The sequence below is a fragment of the Tamandua tetradactyla genome, chromosome 2 (assembly GCF_023851605.1).
Source record: "Tamandua tetradactyla isolate mTamTet1 chromosome 2, mTamTet1.pri, whole genome shotgun sequence".
Lineage (NCBI taxonomy): Eukaryota > Metazoa > Chordata > Mammalia > Pilosa > Myrmecophagidae > Tamandua > Tamandua tetradactyla.
The window spans coordinates 83,373,874-83,395,232 of record NC_135328.1 but is presented as its reverse complement, the minus strand read 5'-3'; the positions used below and the strand labels follow the sequence as shown (position 1 = coordinate 83,395,232).

At 34.5% G+C, this 21,359-nt stretch overlaps 1 protein-coding gene across 6 annotated transcripts in view; it reads right to left on the bottom strand.

Annotated features, from left to right (window-relative positions):
• Nucleotides 1-21,359, bottom strand: part of NFIB (nuclear factor I B) — a 220,993-nt gene that overhangs the window by 2,649 nt on the left and 196,985 nt on the right. For 3 of the 6 annotated variants that reach the window (XM_077148172.1, XM_077148173.1, XM_077148176.1), the window contains 2 exons: nt 16,458-16,546; nt 1-3,816 (listed from right to left, as the gene is read on the bottom strand). The exon at nt 1-3,816 is cut by the window's left edge and continues 2,649 nt beyond it. In XM_077148172.1, coding sequence (XP_077004287.1) covers nt 3,687-3,816; nt 16,458-16,546 — 219 coding nt within the window. In that variant the 3' untranslated portion in view covers nt 1-3,686. The remainder of the gene's footprint in view (nt 3,817-16,457; nt 16,547-21,359) is intronic. The other 3 variants (XM_077148174.1, XM_077148175.1, XM_077148178.1) reach the window with 1 other exon arrangement.

The following is a 21,359-nucleotide window of genomic DNA, read 5'->3' as shown; positions in this document are numbered from 1 at the left end:
GCCATGTCTTTATGTACAGTCTCCTTCACTGCCTTTTTTTTTTCTTCTTTTTCTCAGACAAGCCTCAAACGCTCGTGTCACTGCAGGGGAAACACACCTCAGAAGCACTGCGAGTGCTGGGCTGCAAAGCAACACAACAAAGGCTAAACAGTGCCAGGGCGGCTGGAGGCGCCCCCCCTGCTGATGCCCTCTGGGTAAGGGAGGGGTGTGCAAGACCTGCAAGCGCGGGGCCTTAGTCAGAAGATACTTCCTGGTAGAAGAGGAGGACACCGAAAAATGGATTTGAGATTTATATATATAGTAGTACTTCTAATAGTTTTTATCTCAAAAGGGAAATAAACCGACTTAAAAAAAAGAAAGAAAACCAACAACACTTGAACTAGGCCTTTGTATTCAAGAGGCAGGCAGGAAAACCCACAGTGTGTAACTTATTTAGCTAGAACTGCTCATTCACTGGCAAAAGAAGAGAGCGAGTCTGCCTTTAAAAATACTGTGTGTCCTGTGAGGTTGATTTGTTCATGTAGGTCAAAGATAACTTGGAGAGCTTGGCCAAGATGATCTGTTTTCTGCCAAGGCAAGTGTCACAGAAATGACTGGACTTACTTTTGAACTTGCGCTGCTCGGATCCGGCTGTGCTATTCAGCATTGGCGCTATCAAATGGAATGGAATCATCAAATGCAATTGTCCAGCCCAGAAGCATTGTTCTGAAGTATTCCTTATTAAATAATATGCTGTGAGAACAATCGGTGGTTTATTTTATTCGGCCAGGGCCTGGGGGAAGGAGGTAAGGGTGCTCCTTAAGACAGCCTACCCAAGTGTCACTAAATTCTGCAACATTTTCCTTCTAGTAATGATTCACTTAAGGGGACTGGAGGGAGGGGGCAAAATAAAACCAGCCTCCAATCACCCTTGACCCCTCAGAGAAAACAAAATCAAATATATATCTGAGGTATCATCCCTTTGAAAAAAAAAAAAAAACCAACAGTATCTAATAGGCTTAGTTCATCCACAGGAAAGTTAATTTCTTAAAAATCTATATTCCACTTCTGCTCTGCTTCTCAGTCTAAAAGGGCAGGTAAAAGGAAAACTTACCAAGATTTAATGTTTTGTTTCTTAAAAGTTGAACTTTGATTTTAGTCTAGAAGTCCAAATACATTCAATAACAGCAACCCTTGATCTTCTGGATATATTAAAAAAAAAAAAAATTCCAAGTGCACTGCCATCCTTCTGAAGTAGTAAGTCACAGGTAAATCATATACTATGCATTACTGAAATGAGGAGATGAGGAAGAGAAGCGGCAGGGGAAAACAACATGGGCACGCTCCCTTCCGCTGGGATGACTTGTTTTGTAGGAGATAAGCATATTCGTGTGTTAAACCACAAAGTGTGATACACACTCGATGTGAATATTGTAACGATTATGAGACAGGCTCACTCTCAACTGTAGATCTGGAACTTTCAAGAACTATCTACCGCCACCAACTAAAAAAAGATAAAGTTTCTTAAGCCAAGTCTGCCTCCAGGAAAATTTCTTTTGCATGCTTGTTCTTAACTATTTTTGTTATGAAAACCAGAAATGAGTTCAGCTCGCACCCCAGGTGGGACGTTAGAGAGGGGGAATCTGTGTAAGTTGAAGTTTGTCACAGTAGGCAGAACAGTCGCTTTGCAGCCCAGGCCCATCTCAGGGTGCACTGCTTCACAGCTACACTGTAAAGTGTTAAAAATCCTCCCACCCACCCCAGAATATATATATATGTATATTAAAAAAAATCCCCTGTCCATCTCTCAGTACACAAAAGGACCTCATCACACTGCAAAAATAGCAGTACCCACTTTGGTCAATTAAAACAAACAAACAAACAAAAAGCATACATTATTTTTTAAAATCTGTGTACTTACCTATAATAACCAATATGCTAAAAGCAACTACCTACATAGGCAAAACTTGGTATTGCATAATTCGTATAAATTTGAAATCCCTCCCCCCAAATATTAATTGGAAGATGAAAAACATGATAGGTTAATAGAAAAACACCAAAATACTGAAAATATTGCTGGTCGATTACAATTTTTAAGCGGCAACTATACACAGCCATGATATGCTTTATAAATGTGAGATAAAGGTATAACTGTCTAAAAAATCCATGATGTCACACATTTTTCTTCGTCTGGAGTACAAAATATTTTGTCATAAAAATGGTAAAGATTTAAAATGATAATAAATGCAGCAAAACAAGTGTAGTGATGTCACTTTTTGTTTTTTTGTTTTTTTTTTTTAGATTTCAAGGCAAGGCACGTAATGTGGACATTATATCTTCGTGCAAATTAGGATTACTGGAAAGAGTATTTTTAATTAAAATTTTTAAGAGACACAGAGGCAAAATGTGTCTGCCCATGCACACTATGGATCTGTCAATACAAGAAATTTGTTGAACAAGGCTAATGTCTGAAAGCACCATGCAAGTTTTCAGCACCCTGATTAGATTTGTTTTCTCAAGAGTGCGTTTTTATATCCTACACCCTGGCGTTCCCAGTTTGTAAACTGTAAGCTTTACCCTTGTGACATGGATTTGCCTGCCTCTTTGTCTCTATAATGCAGATTTTACAGAAACTTTTGTACACCCTATGGGTTCTTGATGCAACCAGTAATTTTAAATAAATAAATTCTACCTCCAAGGAGGCTGCAGCTAAACCAACATAAGTGCTGTGTTTTCATTAATTTTTTTTTAATTCTCAAGCATATGATTTGTCTTGATTTAATGCCTTTTTAATGCCCTCAAAAACTGAGGGGAAAATAAATTCGTTCAAAATTATTTTAAATTCTTTTTAATCCCCTCAATTTAGAGTCCAAGGGCTGAAGGACTTATAATCATGATTCCCCTTTAGATATAAATTTTTAAATTGCACTTGCCTCTGTTAAGTGTTTCTTTTGTGGGGAAAATATTATATTAATTTTTACTGTTGCATGCAGAGATAACACTTCACCTACATAGAGGCATTTCTTCCATAGAGCCTTTGTGTTCAAACTGTTTTTTTTTTCTTTTCTCTTTTTTTCTTTTTTTTTCCTTTTCTTTTCTTTTTTTTTTTTTTTAAGGTTTCAAACTGGGTTACACACTGGAAAAGGCTGAGTTAAGGGCCAAAATTTAATAAATCTGTACTGATAACTAAAGGCTACAGAGATTTTATATATATATTTTTTAACTTTTAGAAATCAGAGTGCTTATAAAATGGCTGGCTCGTGGCCCCCGACACCCAGCACCTCTGACGCTGCCTGCTAGCCTTCGTTGGTGAGATAACCAGGAATAGTGATTCCATGCGTAAACAACAAGAATACTAAACCAATAAAACTAGCTTATCATGCAAATATTAAGGCATCTAGAAAGTCAGTTAAAATATATTGTCATAGAGACAGAACATCTATTTCCCAGCGGACTGCATGTAACAAAGGCTACTTTGCAGGGGCTGCGATGTACCCATCAGTGAAATATCATCGACCCTTTTTATGTCATTACAGTTTCAACCTTAAGGGAATTAGTGATTGTAAGTGCTGCGATTGCTGGTCTATTATCTTCTTTCTTCAGTTTCTTTCCTCTCCCCTCCCCCCCCTTTTTTTTTGTTTTGTCCAGTCGTCCTCTTTTCCATTTTTTTCTAAATTTCTTAAACTATTGTTGTATTTCGTTTTCCCTCAGTTGCTCGTTTCTGCTTGAAGGAAAGGTTCTCCAATTATGTTCAAACCATAATTTTGGACATTTGCCGGTAGGATGGGTGTCCTATTTGATACTTGGAAAGGAACCAAGCTAGCCCAGGTACCAGGACTGTTGAGAGGAGAGGGGCAGGAGGAAAAGGAAAAAAAAGAAAAAATACAATGTTAAAATCTACAATATTAGAAATATAAATTCCATATGTATCAAATTACTATAACATTTACAAATTAGTTTAATATGAGATAAATGTGTTAAACAATAAATAGTTACTTATATACACTCTACGACCTATAAGATGAAAGCAAGGCAGGATCAGGAGAACCTGATCCCTAAAGTAAGGTTAGGGATCGTACACAATCAGGAATGCATATTGATTGAGAAAATTTTTCCTAAAACAGTCAATCCACTTCAATATCAATGCACTACAAATTTTTTTCAATAACAGTTTTCGAAGCAGAAAATCTAAAAATGGTACTGATACAGTTTGCCAGTTATTTTCTCATCCTTTCTTACTTTAACAAGCAATTCAGTGGCGAGCTAGATTTCAGTATTATATCTGCCTACGGCTTTGATTAAAATTGAAAGGTGGAATGAAAGGTATGTCTTATCCCTCAGAATAGGGGAAACAATACATTTTTCAGGAATGCCAGTGCATAATGTGCAATTTGAAATGCCTAATTATCAAACATATCTTAATCTGAGTTCTTTGGTAAAATCCAAACAAGTGAGAATCATGAACTGAAATGGAACCGTTTTTTTGTTGTTGTTCTGTACAGAAAATAACTATAGTGAGAAAATATTCATAGGAGGCCACCAAGATCTGTGATTGTAGTTATTTGTTCCACAGCTCTCCAGGGCTTTTCTTAACCTCTTATATGACTTAACTTCCATACAGAACCAGAGTCTTCCTCCAATCTCTTGTATTGGCAAGCCACAAACTCTGGGCATTCCCCTGTCCCCTCACCCTCCATCAATAACGATACCATCTGAGCTGGCTGAGATTGGTGGAGTTCAGTGGGGGAAAGGGAGGGTGCTGGAGGCAGCAAGCAAACGGGGATTCTTATCCTTCTCCCGTCAGACAATTCTATTCTCACCTTCATTATATATTGGATTTGGGCTGTTAAAAAACAAACACCAATTCTCTAATTGTTACTGGCATAATCTGTCATTAAACAGGTGTCTATTATAGAGGAAGATCATGCCAGATCCACCTATTAAAAAACACCACCAAACCACACATTTTGGGGGTATACCTAATCTAGCAGGTGTTGCTTCGAAAATCACATTGGAATGAATTTCAGCAAAGTCACAGCTGCATAAATAAATATGAACCAAGAAAGCATCAAATGGATAATCCCATACCTATTATAAGCACTACATTGTATGGAGATATAATATCAATGTTTTACATTTAATTTAGCATCCTTTGCTTTACTTTTGTAACCCACAAGGTAAGATGAATACTCTTCTTGTAGCTATTAGTTTAGACATATCCATTCATTCATATTTGAATTCAAAGGTATGAAACCCTAAAGGACTATTAATTTGAAGGAACAATTTTGGATTAAAAAAAAGTGAAATAAAACACCAAAGCTTGATACAAAACTATTTTGTACTCTGATGATACCTCTGCACAAAATGTCGCTTAATACTACATGTCTAGGTACATATGTCTAAGCAAATATTTCAACAGAAAAAAATTCACAATTTTTATGCTCATTGGGTTTATATATATGTGTGTGTATATATATATATATCTTTTTTTTTTTCAGCATGGGCAGTCACCGGGAATTGAACCCGGATCTTCCGGCATGGCAGGTGATAACTCTGCCTGCTGAGCCACCATGGCCCATCCTTGGATTTTATAATTAGACTACATGTCTATGACAGCAAAATCCATCTCTATTTTTTTCTCATCATTCACTGTATTAGCTAATGCATGGCAGATGTTCAATAATTTTTGGATAAACAAATTAATTGTTCCAAATTGCACCCAACTATGCATTTCTCAAAAATGTTATTTATGATCACATATTTTCATAATACATATGAGTTGGTCACTTATAGCATCAACAAGATATAAGTATGCAGGAATAATCACATTCCAATAAAAAAGATTTGCCCTCATTTCATCTGGCCGAAGAAAACATAATTCTAAAGAATAGAATATTCGTTATTGGACACTTTTCTAAAATACTTGTTTTCACATATTTCTGTCTTCCCACACAAAGCTTCAACAATCATTTCTGTTGGGAACAGAATATATGTTCCCATTTCATTGGGAACAATGTTACATAATGCATATGAAATTTATTTTCCCCTCACCTATGCTTCCATTGCAGTTTGCACACAATTTTATTATAGAATTTATTTCTTCATATCATAATATCTGAAACTGAATTCAGTGATTATCTCACTGAATGAAAGGTGAGCTCCATAAAAAAAAACATGACCCTGTCTTATCTATTTATTTATATATAGCCTGGCCATAGCTGATTCTAAACAATGACTTCTTTAACAGATAAAATAAATTACAAAAACTGGTATCTATAATCTTTAACTCAAAAGCATATGTCAAAAACAAAAGACTAACTCGAATAAATAATCCTTGACAGTAAAAGACCATGTCAACAAAAAGCAAATTGCTTCGCAAAATCAACAAAAGCCCCAAATTAAATGGGCTCCAGAAAATAATTTATAGATTGTGTACTTTAGGAAAATAAGGGTATATTTTAATGACTGAAAATAGTCTTCTCAATTCTCTAAAGAATTTCATTTTCTGTAAATGAAAAGAAAAAGTAAAAAAGAAAATTCAGGGTTTATTTTTCAATAGTTGTCTTTCTCAATTCTTTAGAAGATACACATATTATTATTCTTTCTAAAGCTGCCAATAAAAATAAATTGATGCTGTGATTAACAGGACTCCTGCTGCAGTATGTCTATGCAAATTTAAGTTAGATGTTTATTTAAAACTTCAAAACCTCCTATCTTACATTATGACCATGTCACAACTGCAGTGTGCAATATATTTGTCAATATTGTTTATGAACCTTTGGGGAAAATAAATTTTAAACATTAACACTATGCAGACCCCATATATGAGTTTTACTAGTCTCTTATTGCCAACTTATATAGGTTAAGTTCAGAACTATAAGGCACAGACACTGTTTAGAGCAGTTTGGTAAGTCAATTAAAAAAACCTGGGAACCCAAAGAGGATGATACTAACATAAAGAAAATTGCTTAATCAAACAAAATAATCTAGATCATTTAATTTAAAAACACAATGTCTCATATTGCATCATCATTCAGGCAAAAATATAGCAGTGCTTTTTATATATCTAACTCTCTCTATATATAAATCAATGCCAATTATCAGATGTATGGATAAAATAAACACACATATTCATATTGTTTTGTTTTAATTAAATTTTCCATTGCCAAATCACTCTTTTTTAGGCCAAAAGAAGGTAAACATGAGTGAAAGTTGAAAACACATCTTTACAAAATATGCAGTGGCCATCAACCATTAAAAAAAAAAAAAGGTTAGTACTTTGTAAAAAAGCAGGCAAGAAAAAAAAAACAGAAACCACAAAAAATTTTGATAGTACCTAACATAAAGCACAACTCACCTAATGTTTTCTACTCTATGTATATGATGATATATTTCCTTATAAACTACTCATGAATGAAATAAAATTTTGTTAAAAATAAAATGTCTGATATGGGTTATATTTTCACAATGTTTTGACCAAATATATGCTATGGCTCCCTCCCCAAAAAGGGAAGAAACAGACAGCAAATAAATTATTTTGGCCTTAAACTGCATTATGATACCTGATGGCCCTGTGTCCTTTTACACAGATGACCCTTTGTTTTGTCCAGGTATCACTCTTAAAGAAAAGCAGACTCTATGGCAATACCTTAGTGAAGAGATTCAACAAATCATGTCATTTAGGAACAGCAAAGGAAGACAGGGAGAACATGACAGTTGAGTTGGAAACAAATGTTAGACCTCTGTATGGTTCAGATGGACAAAATTAGCACAAAATGGAGAAAATTCCAGAAGATAACCATGCTGAGGGCCTATTATGGACAAGGTATCCTAGGCGTTTTCCATTGCTAGGTCACTTAACTGTCCCAAAGACGTCTTGAAATGCTATCAGCATCCCTACTTCAGAGAGGAGAAAACTGAGGCTTGATGAGGTTAGCTAACTTGCTCAAAGTCACCCACCTAGACTTAGCTATGCATCAGTTCAGTCTGAGTCCCATGGCCACTTCACTAAATTTATTGCTTCCCTCGAGGTCAGACTTTGACCCAACATTAGAAAGAACTTTCTAACAGAATTTTCTGAAGGCAACTGGAGCTACTTCAGAGGACAGTAAACTTTCCATGCCTCACACAACCTGGATCATAACCTAGATGATTTTGCAGAAGAAACTTGTGCACAAAATATGTGGTTGGTCTGGATAGTTAAACAAGCTCGGAATTCTATGGATCTATTTTCTCTGAAAAAAAAAAATCTAGTTGAAGTTCTATTAGGGTGACACCAAAGTGAAGATTAAGGATTTGCTATTAATTCCTTTCTACCAGTTTAAAAAATAGGGAAGGGAAGTCTACTTTCTAGTCTAAAGAAGCCTAATTTTATTGGCCTAATATTAAGACACAAGTATTATCTCTCTTAAAACGTACAATAGAGTATTTTTCTTTATTAATACTTAAAAACCCAATGGGAAAAACAGGCAAGTGTAGATTAATTAAACACTGCTAGAGACAGTGCTGCCCTGAATCGTATCTGTGTACAATTTAGACTGGTTATTTTCATATATTACAAATGGTGCAGATTTTAGGAGTTGGTTATGTGAGAAAAAAATGTTTGTACAGTCCAGTAGAAGGAATGTATGGTAGTAGTTAAGTTAAACCCCTAATGTGTTAGAACAAACAGTAGTACTTAATAAATATATTAATCGTTAGCACTTATATAAGTGATTATTATTTGCAGGCACCATTCTAAGTTTTTAATACTCATAACAAGCCTATGAGAAAAGTACAACTATTATCCTGATTTTACAGATGAGGAAACCAAAGTTAGGAAGCTAAGGATCTTGTTTACATCAGCAATACAACTTAACCAGGTCATATTGCCATTAAGTTGTAGATGTTGGGATTTGAACTCAGGAAGTGTGGCTCTAGGATCTATATTTTTACCCATTATACTCTACCACACCTCCTTTTTTGTTATTGTTAAACACACTTAACTTTTTTCATCTAGACTACAATTTATACTATGCATAAATTATTTAAAAGATTCTATGAATTAAGGTCCATGGCATTTAGTTACACTGAAATTCCCATGGACAACAAATACAACTCGAGTCCAAACTTAAGCTCAAACAACCCTATTTTATTTATTGACTTCCAGACGATTTTCAGCTCAATCCAGCATGTGCCTTTGTTTCATGGACATACAGATGTAGATGTGTGTCAGGAATGTGCCTGTTGAGTTCCACTTCAGATGAGGCTAGACTGGAAGTGAAATACACAAAGTGTGCTACACAGTTCTTGATTTCTTTGCTTTATTTTTCCCATTTTTAAGGATCATTATTGCCATCTGAATGATCTTATTTGCATGCAAGATGATTTCTAATGATTATCACTATTTGTAATATTCTGTATGGGAAAGCTCCCTGGCCAGCTCTTACCTGAACTGCAAAGCACTCTTGTGGGCTCTCTAGGAAACACCAAATATCATAAACTGCAGGTGGCTCGTGGAATTATTCTAACCTCGAGCAATAGCACTTCATAGTAATGAAAGAGAAAAGTATTTGTTTCTTAACTAAGTAGGTAAATAGCCTTCTTTATTGCCACTCCTTGGGGATCAACGGCTTTGAAAAGATTATATCAAACGGTAGGTCGTCAAACCTCATTAATTTATATACAATTGTTTCAGATGTGTTTTGTGATTGGGACATGCTGGATTGAGTGCTAGCATCTTCTAAGTAAAATAATGGCATATGCCAGGGAAATATTTTACCTAATTAAGAGCACAGGGCAAGAAAATCCATTATGTGTGGGACCACTATAAGTAAATATTAAATGTGCTCATGACGATTACTATACTCTTTTAGTAAGAAGCTTTTACAAGATCCTGGAAGACCCATCAACAAGGTAATCCATAAACTTAAAAGCAATAAAAACTTATTGCTTTTAAATGTTTAATTTAGACATGAGAAACAACTCTTCCCCTAAACAGGACAAATGAACTAGACTTAGAAAACATCATGTGATCTTTTTTGTTTTAGAATTGAACATGAAAGATAGAGGGTTATTGTGAAGATGCCTAATTTTAAATAAATTACAGTGCAAGCACGCAAACATATATAACAATTTATGTAGCTGTGGGAGGTTTTAGCCAATTAAAAAACAGAGAATTATCAAGCTCAGAGTAGCTATTTTTATCTTATCCCACAGACTGTATCACAGTGGAGAACTCCATGTGGTGATTTCCATCCTTTTTCTCTAGTCTGTATTCCCCTCTACCCCGGACTCCTTTTCACTGCTATTGTTACAAACAGTACTGCTCCACTTATTTGCATACACAATTCTTCAACAGCAGACAAAATTCTCTACAAAAATGGTGCTTCAAAATAGTGCCTTTCACTAGGGAAAATCATGGAAGGCATACTAAGTTAAATAGAAATGTAAGTTTTATACAGAAGCAAACAAGAGATTCTCTCCCAGTGATTTTCATTCAAAAGTAAAAATGAGTATATCAGAATTCTGAAGCATAAATTACAACTATTAAGGCACTGAACATGTTTTTATCTTATGCCAATTTTATTTTACACTACTCCACTCACATGTGCAAAAAACTTAATTTACATAACACAAAAGTTACCAAGGGAAAGAACAGCCACCTTTCTACAATTTATTCATATTAAAAGTGGCCTTGAAAGGCTTTTTTGACTTTTCTTCCTTCCCATGTAATTTATTAAATTTATTATTATATTTCTTTTTATGGTTTGTTCTTTAAGTAAACATGATTAAAAACTGACCATAAACTTGTTAACAGCACTCAAACATGAGAATTTAAAAAGGTAACTTAATAGATGGTGCCTTGGCTGCCAGTGGCGTTGATTTCTTACGGACATAATACATATGTAAATATGGCACTTTATATAAAACATCTTCCAATAAAGTAGATGTTTAATATACTTCCTTTCATTGCAAAGGGTTAATCAGCAAGTTTACATTTGGGAATTTTCTCAATCATGCTCCTCCCTCTCTGGTAGCGCTGCCAAAAATCATCTGACAGGAAACGTAAGATTAAGTTTGTCCTACCTAAGTGAACAAAGAGTGCTCTGAACAGGCCACTGGTTTACTGCAGAGCGGGAACTTTTCTAATCCTGCTGGAATCTGCAGTGCCGCTCAAAAAATATCATGGAAAATGTTGTTTTCTTTCCTCTAACATCTTGTCTCTGGATCATCTCATTTTGGTCACACTACAGATCCTGCTGCTTCTCCCATAAAGGTTAACTTAAAGCTCCAAACATAATCATGTGGAAAATGGACATTATTGATTCCTATAGTCCATTGTTCCCCCATCCTAAGTCCCTGAAGTTCAAGTTCAATCTGGAATTACATCATGTCTGGTTTCTCCTGGTTACCAGACGGCTTGAGACGTGACCACAGCTACAGAAAAAACAAACAGCCTTCTTCACGCTTCGGCTCCCCTATCGATTCAAACTTAAACTTTTTTTTTCTTTCTCTCAAGTATGCTTCAAGTATGGAGCATGGTTAATTTAGAGATTAAGTTCCAAATTAGATTATCTAATGGCATCTTAATGGATTGCTGACCCATTTCCTGTGGGATGGCAGCATGCAAGTCTGGCTGGAACACAATTAATTTCTTAGGAAGTGTTCTGAGAGTTTGCCTTGATAAAAAGGAAACATCGTTTTGTGTACATCTTTATTTATAAATGGAAAAAGTCAGGCAAAACTACAACAAATCCAAATAAATTTTTCAACAGCCAGATCGTAGTATTGTGTGTATATGTAAAAACCACATCAAGATAATTTGTATAAATGGTAAATAAATGGTAAGACGTGTTGTTTTGATCAGAATGGAGTGGATTTTTAAAAAATAGAATATGAGAATATAAAAAGCAAGATTAGCTAGCAGCCTCATTACCAAACAATGACCATGTGCAATTTTAGCTTTTGTAATTCTCTGTCTTGAACCAGAGATTATTCCATTCATCTACCTTATCAGCATTTCTATCATAGTCCCAAAGTGGTGCTAGGGCCCCAGAATGGTGTGTAAAAGTTGAACATTTTGAATACACTTTAGAGCTGACAGCTGAAAAGGAAATTCAGCACTCTGAGAATAAAGCTCCCCCCAGGAACTCCAGGAACAACCCAGCTGTTGTACTGTAGTTATGTGTCAAGATAACAAACTGAAAGCAGGAAATGCTAACCTAGTGAATTTGCAGGGATAGTCTAAGTACAATGTTGAAATTAAAGTTAACTCTTACTAACATCTAGGGGACTGACACATACTGCCCTTGTCCTATGCACGCCGAATGGACTTATTTGTGTATATATGCATGTATGCATATATACATACAAAAGTGAACATTTATACACATGGTTTGCAATATAATATCGATATTTACTTTTGTTGAAACATTAATTCTTTCGTTTTTTGAGAGCATACTTTTTTTTTTCTGCTGCTGTTTAAAACAACAGAAATGTATTGCTTCACAGTTCTGGTGGCCAGAGAGTGTATATTTTATACTTCATATATTTTAAAAATAAGTCTTTACGGCCAAAGCAACAAAAGTGGTTGAGGACGATGTTCTGCGAATAGGGTTCTATGGATGAAATGACTGCTATTATTCCTTCTTTTTTGCCCTTCCTCTCCTGACCAACCAGATCCAAATAGTCTTTACTGGCTGCTAAATTTCTCTTGGGAAATCAAGCAACTCTCTAGAATTGCAGTAATAAACGACAATTTCTTACAAAAACATGTGTAGAGTAACTATAGAGTGAAGTATTCAATCCATAGAAAGGAACGGCTAACACACGTAACATGGAAAATAGCTGATAAAAGTCTCTTTGGTGCCATTCAATTATGGCATCAGCAGAGACACAAAAAAATCCTTCCAATTATTTCAGTAGGATCTTCACTTACTCATTATTTCAGAGGCTGAGCAAATGGTTTGTGTAAACATATCCTTCAGTAACACACGCATGTTTATTTTAGCCATCTGAAGGCTTCTTCTATGTTTACATAAGCCATCAGATATACAACCACTCACTTGTGGCTTTGCCTTTTCTTGAAGGGGGTAATGGGGAGAAGAGAGAATGAAATAATAAATCCAGTTTCTCTTTTGCATAAAGCACTCCCTCCAATGTTTTAAAATAACTTATGTTTATATTATTCTTGGACTGTCCTTCGGCTTTCTTTTTTATTCAATTATATTGCTCTTTCATATTTGATGGTACAAGTTATGCTCTGTCTATAGTTTTAAGAAAACAAGCCAGTAAGGGAGTAACTGAATGTGTTTATACCTACATAACTCACGTATGCAACAATGTAATTTATCCACATAGGAGGACAAAGCACAACTACAATAGTACTTAGCATAAGCAATTCATCACATATTACCCTCCTAATCCCTGAGTCCCTCCTGTGTAAAGTAGAAGTAAGCCTTTCACCAAGGGGGGGATTTCAGTCTGGGTTAACTACAGCACCTGACCTTTTGCCTAGACAGAGAATTTCACTTTTTCAAGGTGCATGCAACTAATTCACACATGCGCTCATGCACGTGCGTGCACACACACACACACACACAAATGCACAAATGACTCCCAAAATTCTAAGGTCAAAACAACAAAACACCTTCAGGGTTGCAACCTAATAAGTCTGTGAAAACTTTCCAAAGGAGTCAGTTTTGGTTCCTGAGGGAATGTTTATACACTGGGGGAGAGAAGAGAGAGGATGGAGGAAATCTTCCAGCTTTGATTATACTTGCACAACTCCCTCGGCACTACCACTTTCTATCCTGCAAAAGAAGCTGCATTTAATATGGCAACACTTCTTTGGGGGGATTGGTATAAAGCAGCAAAGGAGGTGACACACTGTGGACAAGTGATTGTGAAAGGAAAGTAACGGCAACAAACAATCAAAACAAAACATAGCAACCCCCCACCCCCCAAAAAAACCCACTTTGTTTTTTCTTTTCTACTGTCAAACCTTCAGAGGATTGCCTTTTGTTAAAAATCAAAAAGCAACAACCACAACAAAAATAATGTGTAATATTTTCTTTATTTCAATGTGACCAAGGCAAACTGCTTAATTCTCTGGTTGAATAGATTTACATTTCTCTGATCGTTTCAATTTTTTCAGATAATTCTAAAGTTATAGTAGTACCTGAAGTGTATACTTCCTATTTTCTGTCTTAAAAATAGTGATATTACATTTATGATTTCCTTTTTCAATAGTCTTTCTAGAACAAAAACATTGTGTTTAAAAAAACCTACGAAGCACAAAATTTAAAATTATGCATAAAACTTTGTGCCATAAACATGGCCTATTATATCAAATATGGATTCTATTTGTGCCGGTTTTTGAAAACCATAACAAAGCAAAGCAAGTTGCTATCTTATTTGAGTTTATTTATTCTGAACTGTACGACACTTAAGTTTTAAGAACAGTGAGAGCTTTTGTATCAGACACTGCACTTGGGATCATCCAAGGTACACCAGAAAGATTCAATAAATACCTGTGACTGTATGAGCACGACAACTATCATTATAAATTATGTGCCTCTTGAATCATGGCAGAAAGGGAGGAAACAAACCAAAGCTATCTTCTTAAGAGCTTCTGATGCATTTAATCTGTTCTACCCATCATTATCTACTAATCTAAGGAAAAATCCCTATTTTTGGGGTGGTCAAGAAAGAAACCTTAACTAAATAAATTCTGAAATTTTCTTCTGAGCTACTAAGACCTGAAACTGAATACTACATTAATTTTTCACCAAGAAAGGGACTTGTAATATGAACAACACTGCCCTAGTCATCATACTGATATGCGCATTCTGTAGTGATTCATTATCTACTCACCTTTATCTTTTTTTTTTTTTTGGATATCAATTTTTCACTCAAAAAATGAAAAAGAAATAGCAGAAGTAATATTTTAAATCTTCAATAACATATATCCTTATTTGGCTTTCAATGCACTTTAGAGGTGCTGCCTCTTTTATATGAAGTTGATATAAAATGTTAATTAGCATTCCACAGATTTGGCAGCTTACACATCTACAGGCACATTTGCAGACACGAACCCGCATTATCTGATTTTTAATTTGTGTAAATATGGTTAAGGCTTGATTTAATCATGGGCTGTTGCGCCAACTGATAGGTGGAGCATGAAAAGTAAGGACTTTAATTAATAAAATAAAAATTCAAACACTGTTATCAAATTCAATTCAATTAATTTAAAATACTTTTAATTAAGATGACTTCAGACACTTTCTTTGAGCTTATTTTCTCTTTTTATGGGTTTATATTGTCTTTTTTTCTAAAGGAAGTACTAATACAAGCTTCTTGAAAAAATCAAAATAAGTAAAAATGCAAAAATCTTTAAAAATCTTTAAAAACAGGAAAAGTTATTTTTATTCATTTTAGGTAGTAAACTAATAAAAATTCTCTGAGTTTTCAAAAACAGAATCTAACTTAGTTCTTTCAAACTCAACTCTTTGGCAGGTTCTATCACCCAACATGGAGATGGGCAGTCCATTCACATCTGATATCAAATAAGTACCATAAACATAGGCAATTTTTCTAAAGAGAGGATGTAATCAGAGAACGGTTAGAAAATCGTGCTGGCTCTACTTTTGGTGACTCCTTATGGAATTACCTCACTCATTCTGTTCTACAACTTTTTATCTCTTATTACATATGATTATTCCATGAATTTTAATGACTTAATTTGCCAATTTGAACACAATTTATTCTATAGTACAGAAAAACCTAATTTAGATTACTTTCTCAAACCAATATAGGAGAAATATTAAAATTTATTTTGAAAATGAAAAGTTTTACAATGATTTCTCAGCCAACCAACCAGTCAGTCCTCACTGATTCATGCTAGTGTACAAACAGATGCTCAAGTTTTATTTAAACCAAATCCCTACTTTAGTGACTGTTTCCAATAATCACCACTCTAAAATTTATGGGTGCTGTTTTCTAATAATAGCAAAGTTGACTAATTTGATATTTTCTTCTAGTGTTTTCCCTCTGACTGGTACTAAAAATAATAAAACAGTACATAGTTAGCAGTAGAGGAGAGAGGTGAAATGAAAAGAATCTATAACATGAAGACCCAGTGTTTTATCTCAAGCAGTTAAAAAAAAATCTTTCCTAAAATTGTGATTCTACTTTCCAGGTCCTAAAACCTAAGTGTCAAATCATCCCCCAGCCCCCCGAACCCAAACATTATAAATCGTTTGAAATAGTTGATAGCACTTAGAAACGCCAATGATCATTTAGGTGTATGCTATAATTCCAAATTAATTTGACCTTGCATGTAAAGAAGAAATAAAGGGGAGGGGAGAAAGAGGGATGGCATAGCCAAAACAACTAAATTTTTAACATATATTTCTGTAAAGCTAGTTAAAAACAAACACTATAGCTCACGTAATTTTTAGGTGTAAGTGTAGGGTTGGAAATAATTAAAATGTTACCTTTGCCAAGTAATTCCCAATGTATCCTCACTGGTACTGGGGTATAAATGCCTGCCGTTTTGATTCATGGTCCAGTCACAAATCCTCAGCTGTCAATTGAAACCTAGCAGTCAGATATGGATCGAGCAGTACTGCAGTTTTTAGTATTTAAATGAACACATGCAAACTAGTACTGTACATGGCATTAACCTTACTTTCCCAAGAGGCAACTTAAAGGAAAAAAAAAAAAAAAGCAAAGGAAAATCTTACTCTGAAAACAAAATTCCTACAGACTCTTTTTAGAAAAAGCTACAGCAATACGCTTCTCTATTAATTAAAGCATACAAGAGAATGGAGCGCTTAGAACATAACAATTAGCCATTATTAGAGTACAAATTGAGCTGAAACAAAAGCAAACATTAATGTTCAATAAGAGAGATATATTTAGAAAGAAAATAAAATTTTTTTTTCTATGCAAATACCAAATAATCTGCTCTGAGGTAAAATAATCAATAACTTTAAGCATGCAGTTTGCAAACCATAGAAGACATGCAGTTTAGAGGAGAAAGCCCACCTTACAAACATTCTTCCTAACAGGTTTAGAGGCATCAAGGTATTTTACAGTTTTAGATGTGTACAAATTTTGTTTTACTCAAAGTGGCGTTGTTTAGAATGAGTTGACAGAAATTTCTACTGTTATTTTCAATTCAGAGGAATGGCATTTAAAATTCTTTATTTTGGGTGGGCCATGGTGGCACAGCAGGCAGTGTTATCGCCTGCCATGCTGGAGGCTCCGGTTCGATTCCCGGTGCCTGCCCATGCAAAAAAAAAAAAAAAAACCTTTATTTTATTTGAATAGAGTGAGGAATGCACTGAATACAAGCTGAAACAAATTCTTCCCAGATCTCTGAATTGTCAACTCTGCTCTTCAGAGATCGCTGGAGTAACCCTATCCAGCTCTGTTTGGTTAACAGCTGCCCTACAGTGCTAGCAGATTTATTGAAAAGATATATTGCTTATTTTTATGCTTAAGAAAGTAAACTTATCTGGCTTTGGGGGTGGGGAAGACATACTAGAAAATCATGGTTTTTAACCTCTAGATAGCCACGCTGTAACTTAACTGCATCTTGCGTGAAGTAGCATTTTTCATTGAAAAGATAACTTATTCACAGCAGTTCACTAAATGGTGTTTGATGATTTTCAGTGAGAATTTCTAGAAGATGATTGGAGCCAAAAGGCCTCTAAACTTGGATAAATTATTTTAATCTTTTCTGATAATGTTACGGCCAAAAAACATAGGCTATTAAGAATCTTTATTTTCCTTTTAAACTCATGAGTTTCTTTTTCTGCATACTCTAAAATAGTGATTCTGGAGTTTGTGAGTGATAGTCTTGCCCATTCTTCTACAGATCTGTAAGGCTTCCAAAAATAGCACTTCAAATTTACAAAATACATTTTAATTACATTGATATTTGATATAAAATAATTTTATAATTTAAAGAAGTGAAAAAGTTCCCTTCAGATAGACAGATATTAGGATAGATACATAAAAAGAGTACATAGAGATGTAGAGTAAGCTCAGGATATATCTCACAAGTAGGCCTTAAGTCAAAAAATAAATTAAGAAAGAAAATAAATATTCTTAAAATGGTCCATAATACTTGTATAAGGGAGAAAGTGCATTCTCGATTAGCTTTAAATCATGCAGATGACATAATGTTACTATTTTAAAGAAGTAAAATTTTCTCAGTCTAGCACATGAGAAGCAACATGGGAAGATTTTTTAAAAGTTCTACAAATGGATCAGCTAATCAGAAATTCAATATGAGAGGACAATCTCTATTGTTTTTCACAGTAATAAAGTAAACCAGTTGTCTATTTTAAAATACATTTTTAAAAGTAGTACTATGAGAAGACTCTAAAAACAGTTCTAGAAACTTGACTTCAAATAAAGATTACTTTAAGGACCATTTATTAACTCTACCCTAGTCAAGGCAAATGCTAGTTTTGCAACAAATAATTCTCAAAGAAGAGAGGCATATACTTAGGTATAGCACATGCTGAGTCTGTTCATTATTAACTGGAGAAATTTTTGGAAGGACAACAGACTTTCACAAAGCCAGGTGAACCTAAATACCACTCAGTGACTGGCTTTGTGACAGGGCCACCATGTCTTCTTGGTAAGATGCCTTTGTGAACTGGTTAAATTTTTTTCTTTTAACATGGGCAGGCACCGGGAATCGAACCCAGGTCCTCTGGCATGGCAGGCAAGCCTTCTTGCCTGCTGAGCCACCGTGGCCCACCCTGAATTGGTTAAATTTTTGTTGTTGATGTTGCTGCTGCTGTTTACTTTTACCCCCTTAAAAATATCAAGCAGGCTATTTTGGCCACAAGATGAACACTTAAGATCAATATATTTGGGGACTTTCCTTTCTAAGATTAGTCTCAAAGGGATAAACCTGACTGCAGTTATTCATTTTCATCTATATTTAAGATACATGGAATTAGAATATTTCCTCTGAAACAGCAAACTATGCCTAAGTAAATAAAAATGATCACTGAATATATTTAGCAATAATTTAATGCCAAAGCATTAAACATGGGTAGTGCTGACTTAATTTCCTTTCAGTTACTGAAAATATAAACTATAATTTAAATTTTAATTATCTATTTGGAATTTGGATAAGCATTATCAATACTGAGAAAAATGTCTGAGGAGATAGTGTTTAAATATGCTTATATGTTCTAACTTATTTTAGCCAGATCACTTAAACAAGAGGCTCTCTCTCATGTAGTATATTAAATTAATAAATTTTATGATTAAGTGAAATTTTTAAGGTGATGGCATGGGTGGGGCAAGTGATTAAAGAATTTAAATTAAAATCAGCTATTCAACAAAGATTTCCATCACAACACTTCCTAAGAATTTTGTTTGGCCAAGGTAGTTCTGACTCAGTACATTTTGATCAGACTCTAGGTAATGAAAGGTTAATATTAGGTGTATTTAAGCTTCTTTTTTAGAATTGCCAAACATTCTTGATATTATTATATTATATTAGTATTCAGTATTACTAATAAAAAAGAATTTGACAGACTTTTAAAAAGTTAAATAGGTGATAACCTTATTTAAGGTTGGAAAGGGAGATTCCTGGGTCTGTGCTCTGAGTCAATGCTAGATAATTGAGCTGCCAATCTTTTTTTTAATTCAGTTTAAAAACTTTTAAGTGATACATAAAAACATGCCTTTTGTTTTTATAAATATTTTCTGAGTTCAACACTGCAACAAAACTGTAATGATTTTTCCAAATACTTTCCCTTAAAATATAGTGAATTTTTTTCCCCCAAATACTAATCAAATTTATAAAACCAAATACAGGTTAGTTTAGAAATTTAGTCCATTAAAGCTATGTATTTGAATAGGGAGGTAGGAAGCAAATCTTGTTTTTGTAAAAATATAGACTTCCTGACAAACCTGATTTTTATATGCATATCCCTACAAAAACACCCTGTTGTATGAATCATTTCAATTCTTTCAATTATAAGAACCTACCAATATGAGATTAAATTCTTTTTAGAAAATTAAGGCAAAACAATTACATCCAGAATTCCAAAAGCAAACCAAAAAATGAAGTAAAGAAGTAAGTTAGATTCTCCTCCAACAAAGCAGTGGTAAGAAGAAAGGTTGAAATCGTTCAAACAACTAAGAAATAAGTGAAGGTAAAGTTTCCACTGCAGATGTTCATAGGGTGTGGTTTCATTTATATGGTCCCTGGAACAAAGCCTTGTTCCTGACCCAATTCAAATGAGATTGAGAAATATAAGGATGGGGATCATCTGGCTTTCCTCAAAAATCGGAATCAGGGGAAACACCTAAGATTTGGATCATCATCCTTTCCTACATATGCTCAAATATTCATGAATGTACTGGACAGCCATGCCGGGACAATAATGCTTGTGATTTCAGGATAAGAGTTTATTTATTCAAATGATAGACCTAAACTCTTATTAACAAGGATTTTTTTTTTTTTAATGCATAGCAATTAACTTTGGGAACAAAAGAAAGAAGGTAAGCAAATGTCTTACTTTGCTAGATTCAGCAAACAGGACAATATAATTACAGTCCCTCAAGAAGACATACGCTCTCAACTGAACCAACATACGTTAAACTGTAAACAGACTAATCAACACCGGCAAATTGACCTTTTCACTTTTTTTTATGGCATACAGTAACTCTCAGGGGAATGTCTTGAAAAGTTTGTTTTATGTTCTCTTGAGTTTCTTCATTTCTCCAGACTGCCTCAGGGAGACAGATTTTGGGCAGGGGAGGTGAAGGGACTTTTAAAGATTAACACCCTAATAGTCACACTCTCCCCTTAACTCTTAGATTAGAGGAGCTTATTTTATTACTATTATTAATTACTTGCCATGGAGCAAATAAAATGGCCGCTAAATGAATAATATGTAACCTTGCTGAATGAACAAGTAAAATGGTCGGAAAAGAGTTGTGTGCCATACGTGGGACTTAAAAAAAAAAAAAGACATTTAAAGTTGTCTTGGTCCCTTAAAATTATTTCTAATGTCAGTTCCTGAAACCTATGCTTCCTGATATTTACTTAGCATAGCAGAATTAAGTTAAATGAATCTGCATAGTCCGTGAACTAAATAAACACTACTGACCATAACGTTAATAAGTTAACATTAGTAAATGAACTTTTTTTTAAAAAAAGGGGAGGCTTCTTTTATTTGTAAAATTTGAGGTTTCAAGGAAACTTAGAGATCATGTAATTCAAGCTCTTCATTTTCCTTTCCAAGATAAGGATACAGGAGAGCAAGGTTTTAAGGACTTGTCCAAGGTTAGACATGCCCTGTTCATGTCAAAACCAAAACTCAATTATTTTAACTCCTAATCCTTGCTTCTCACCC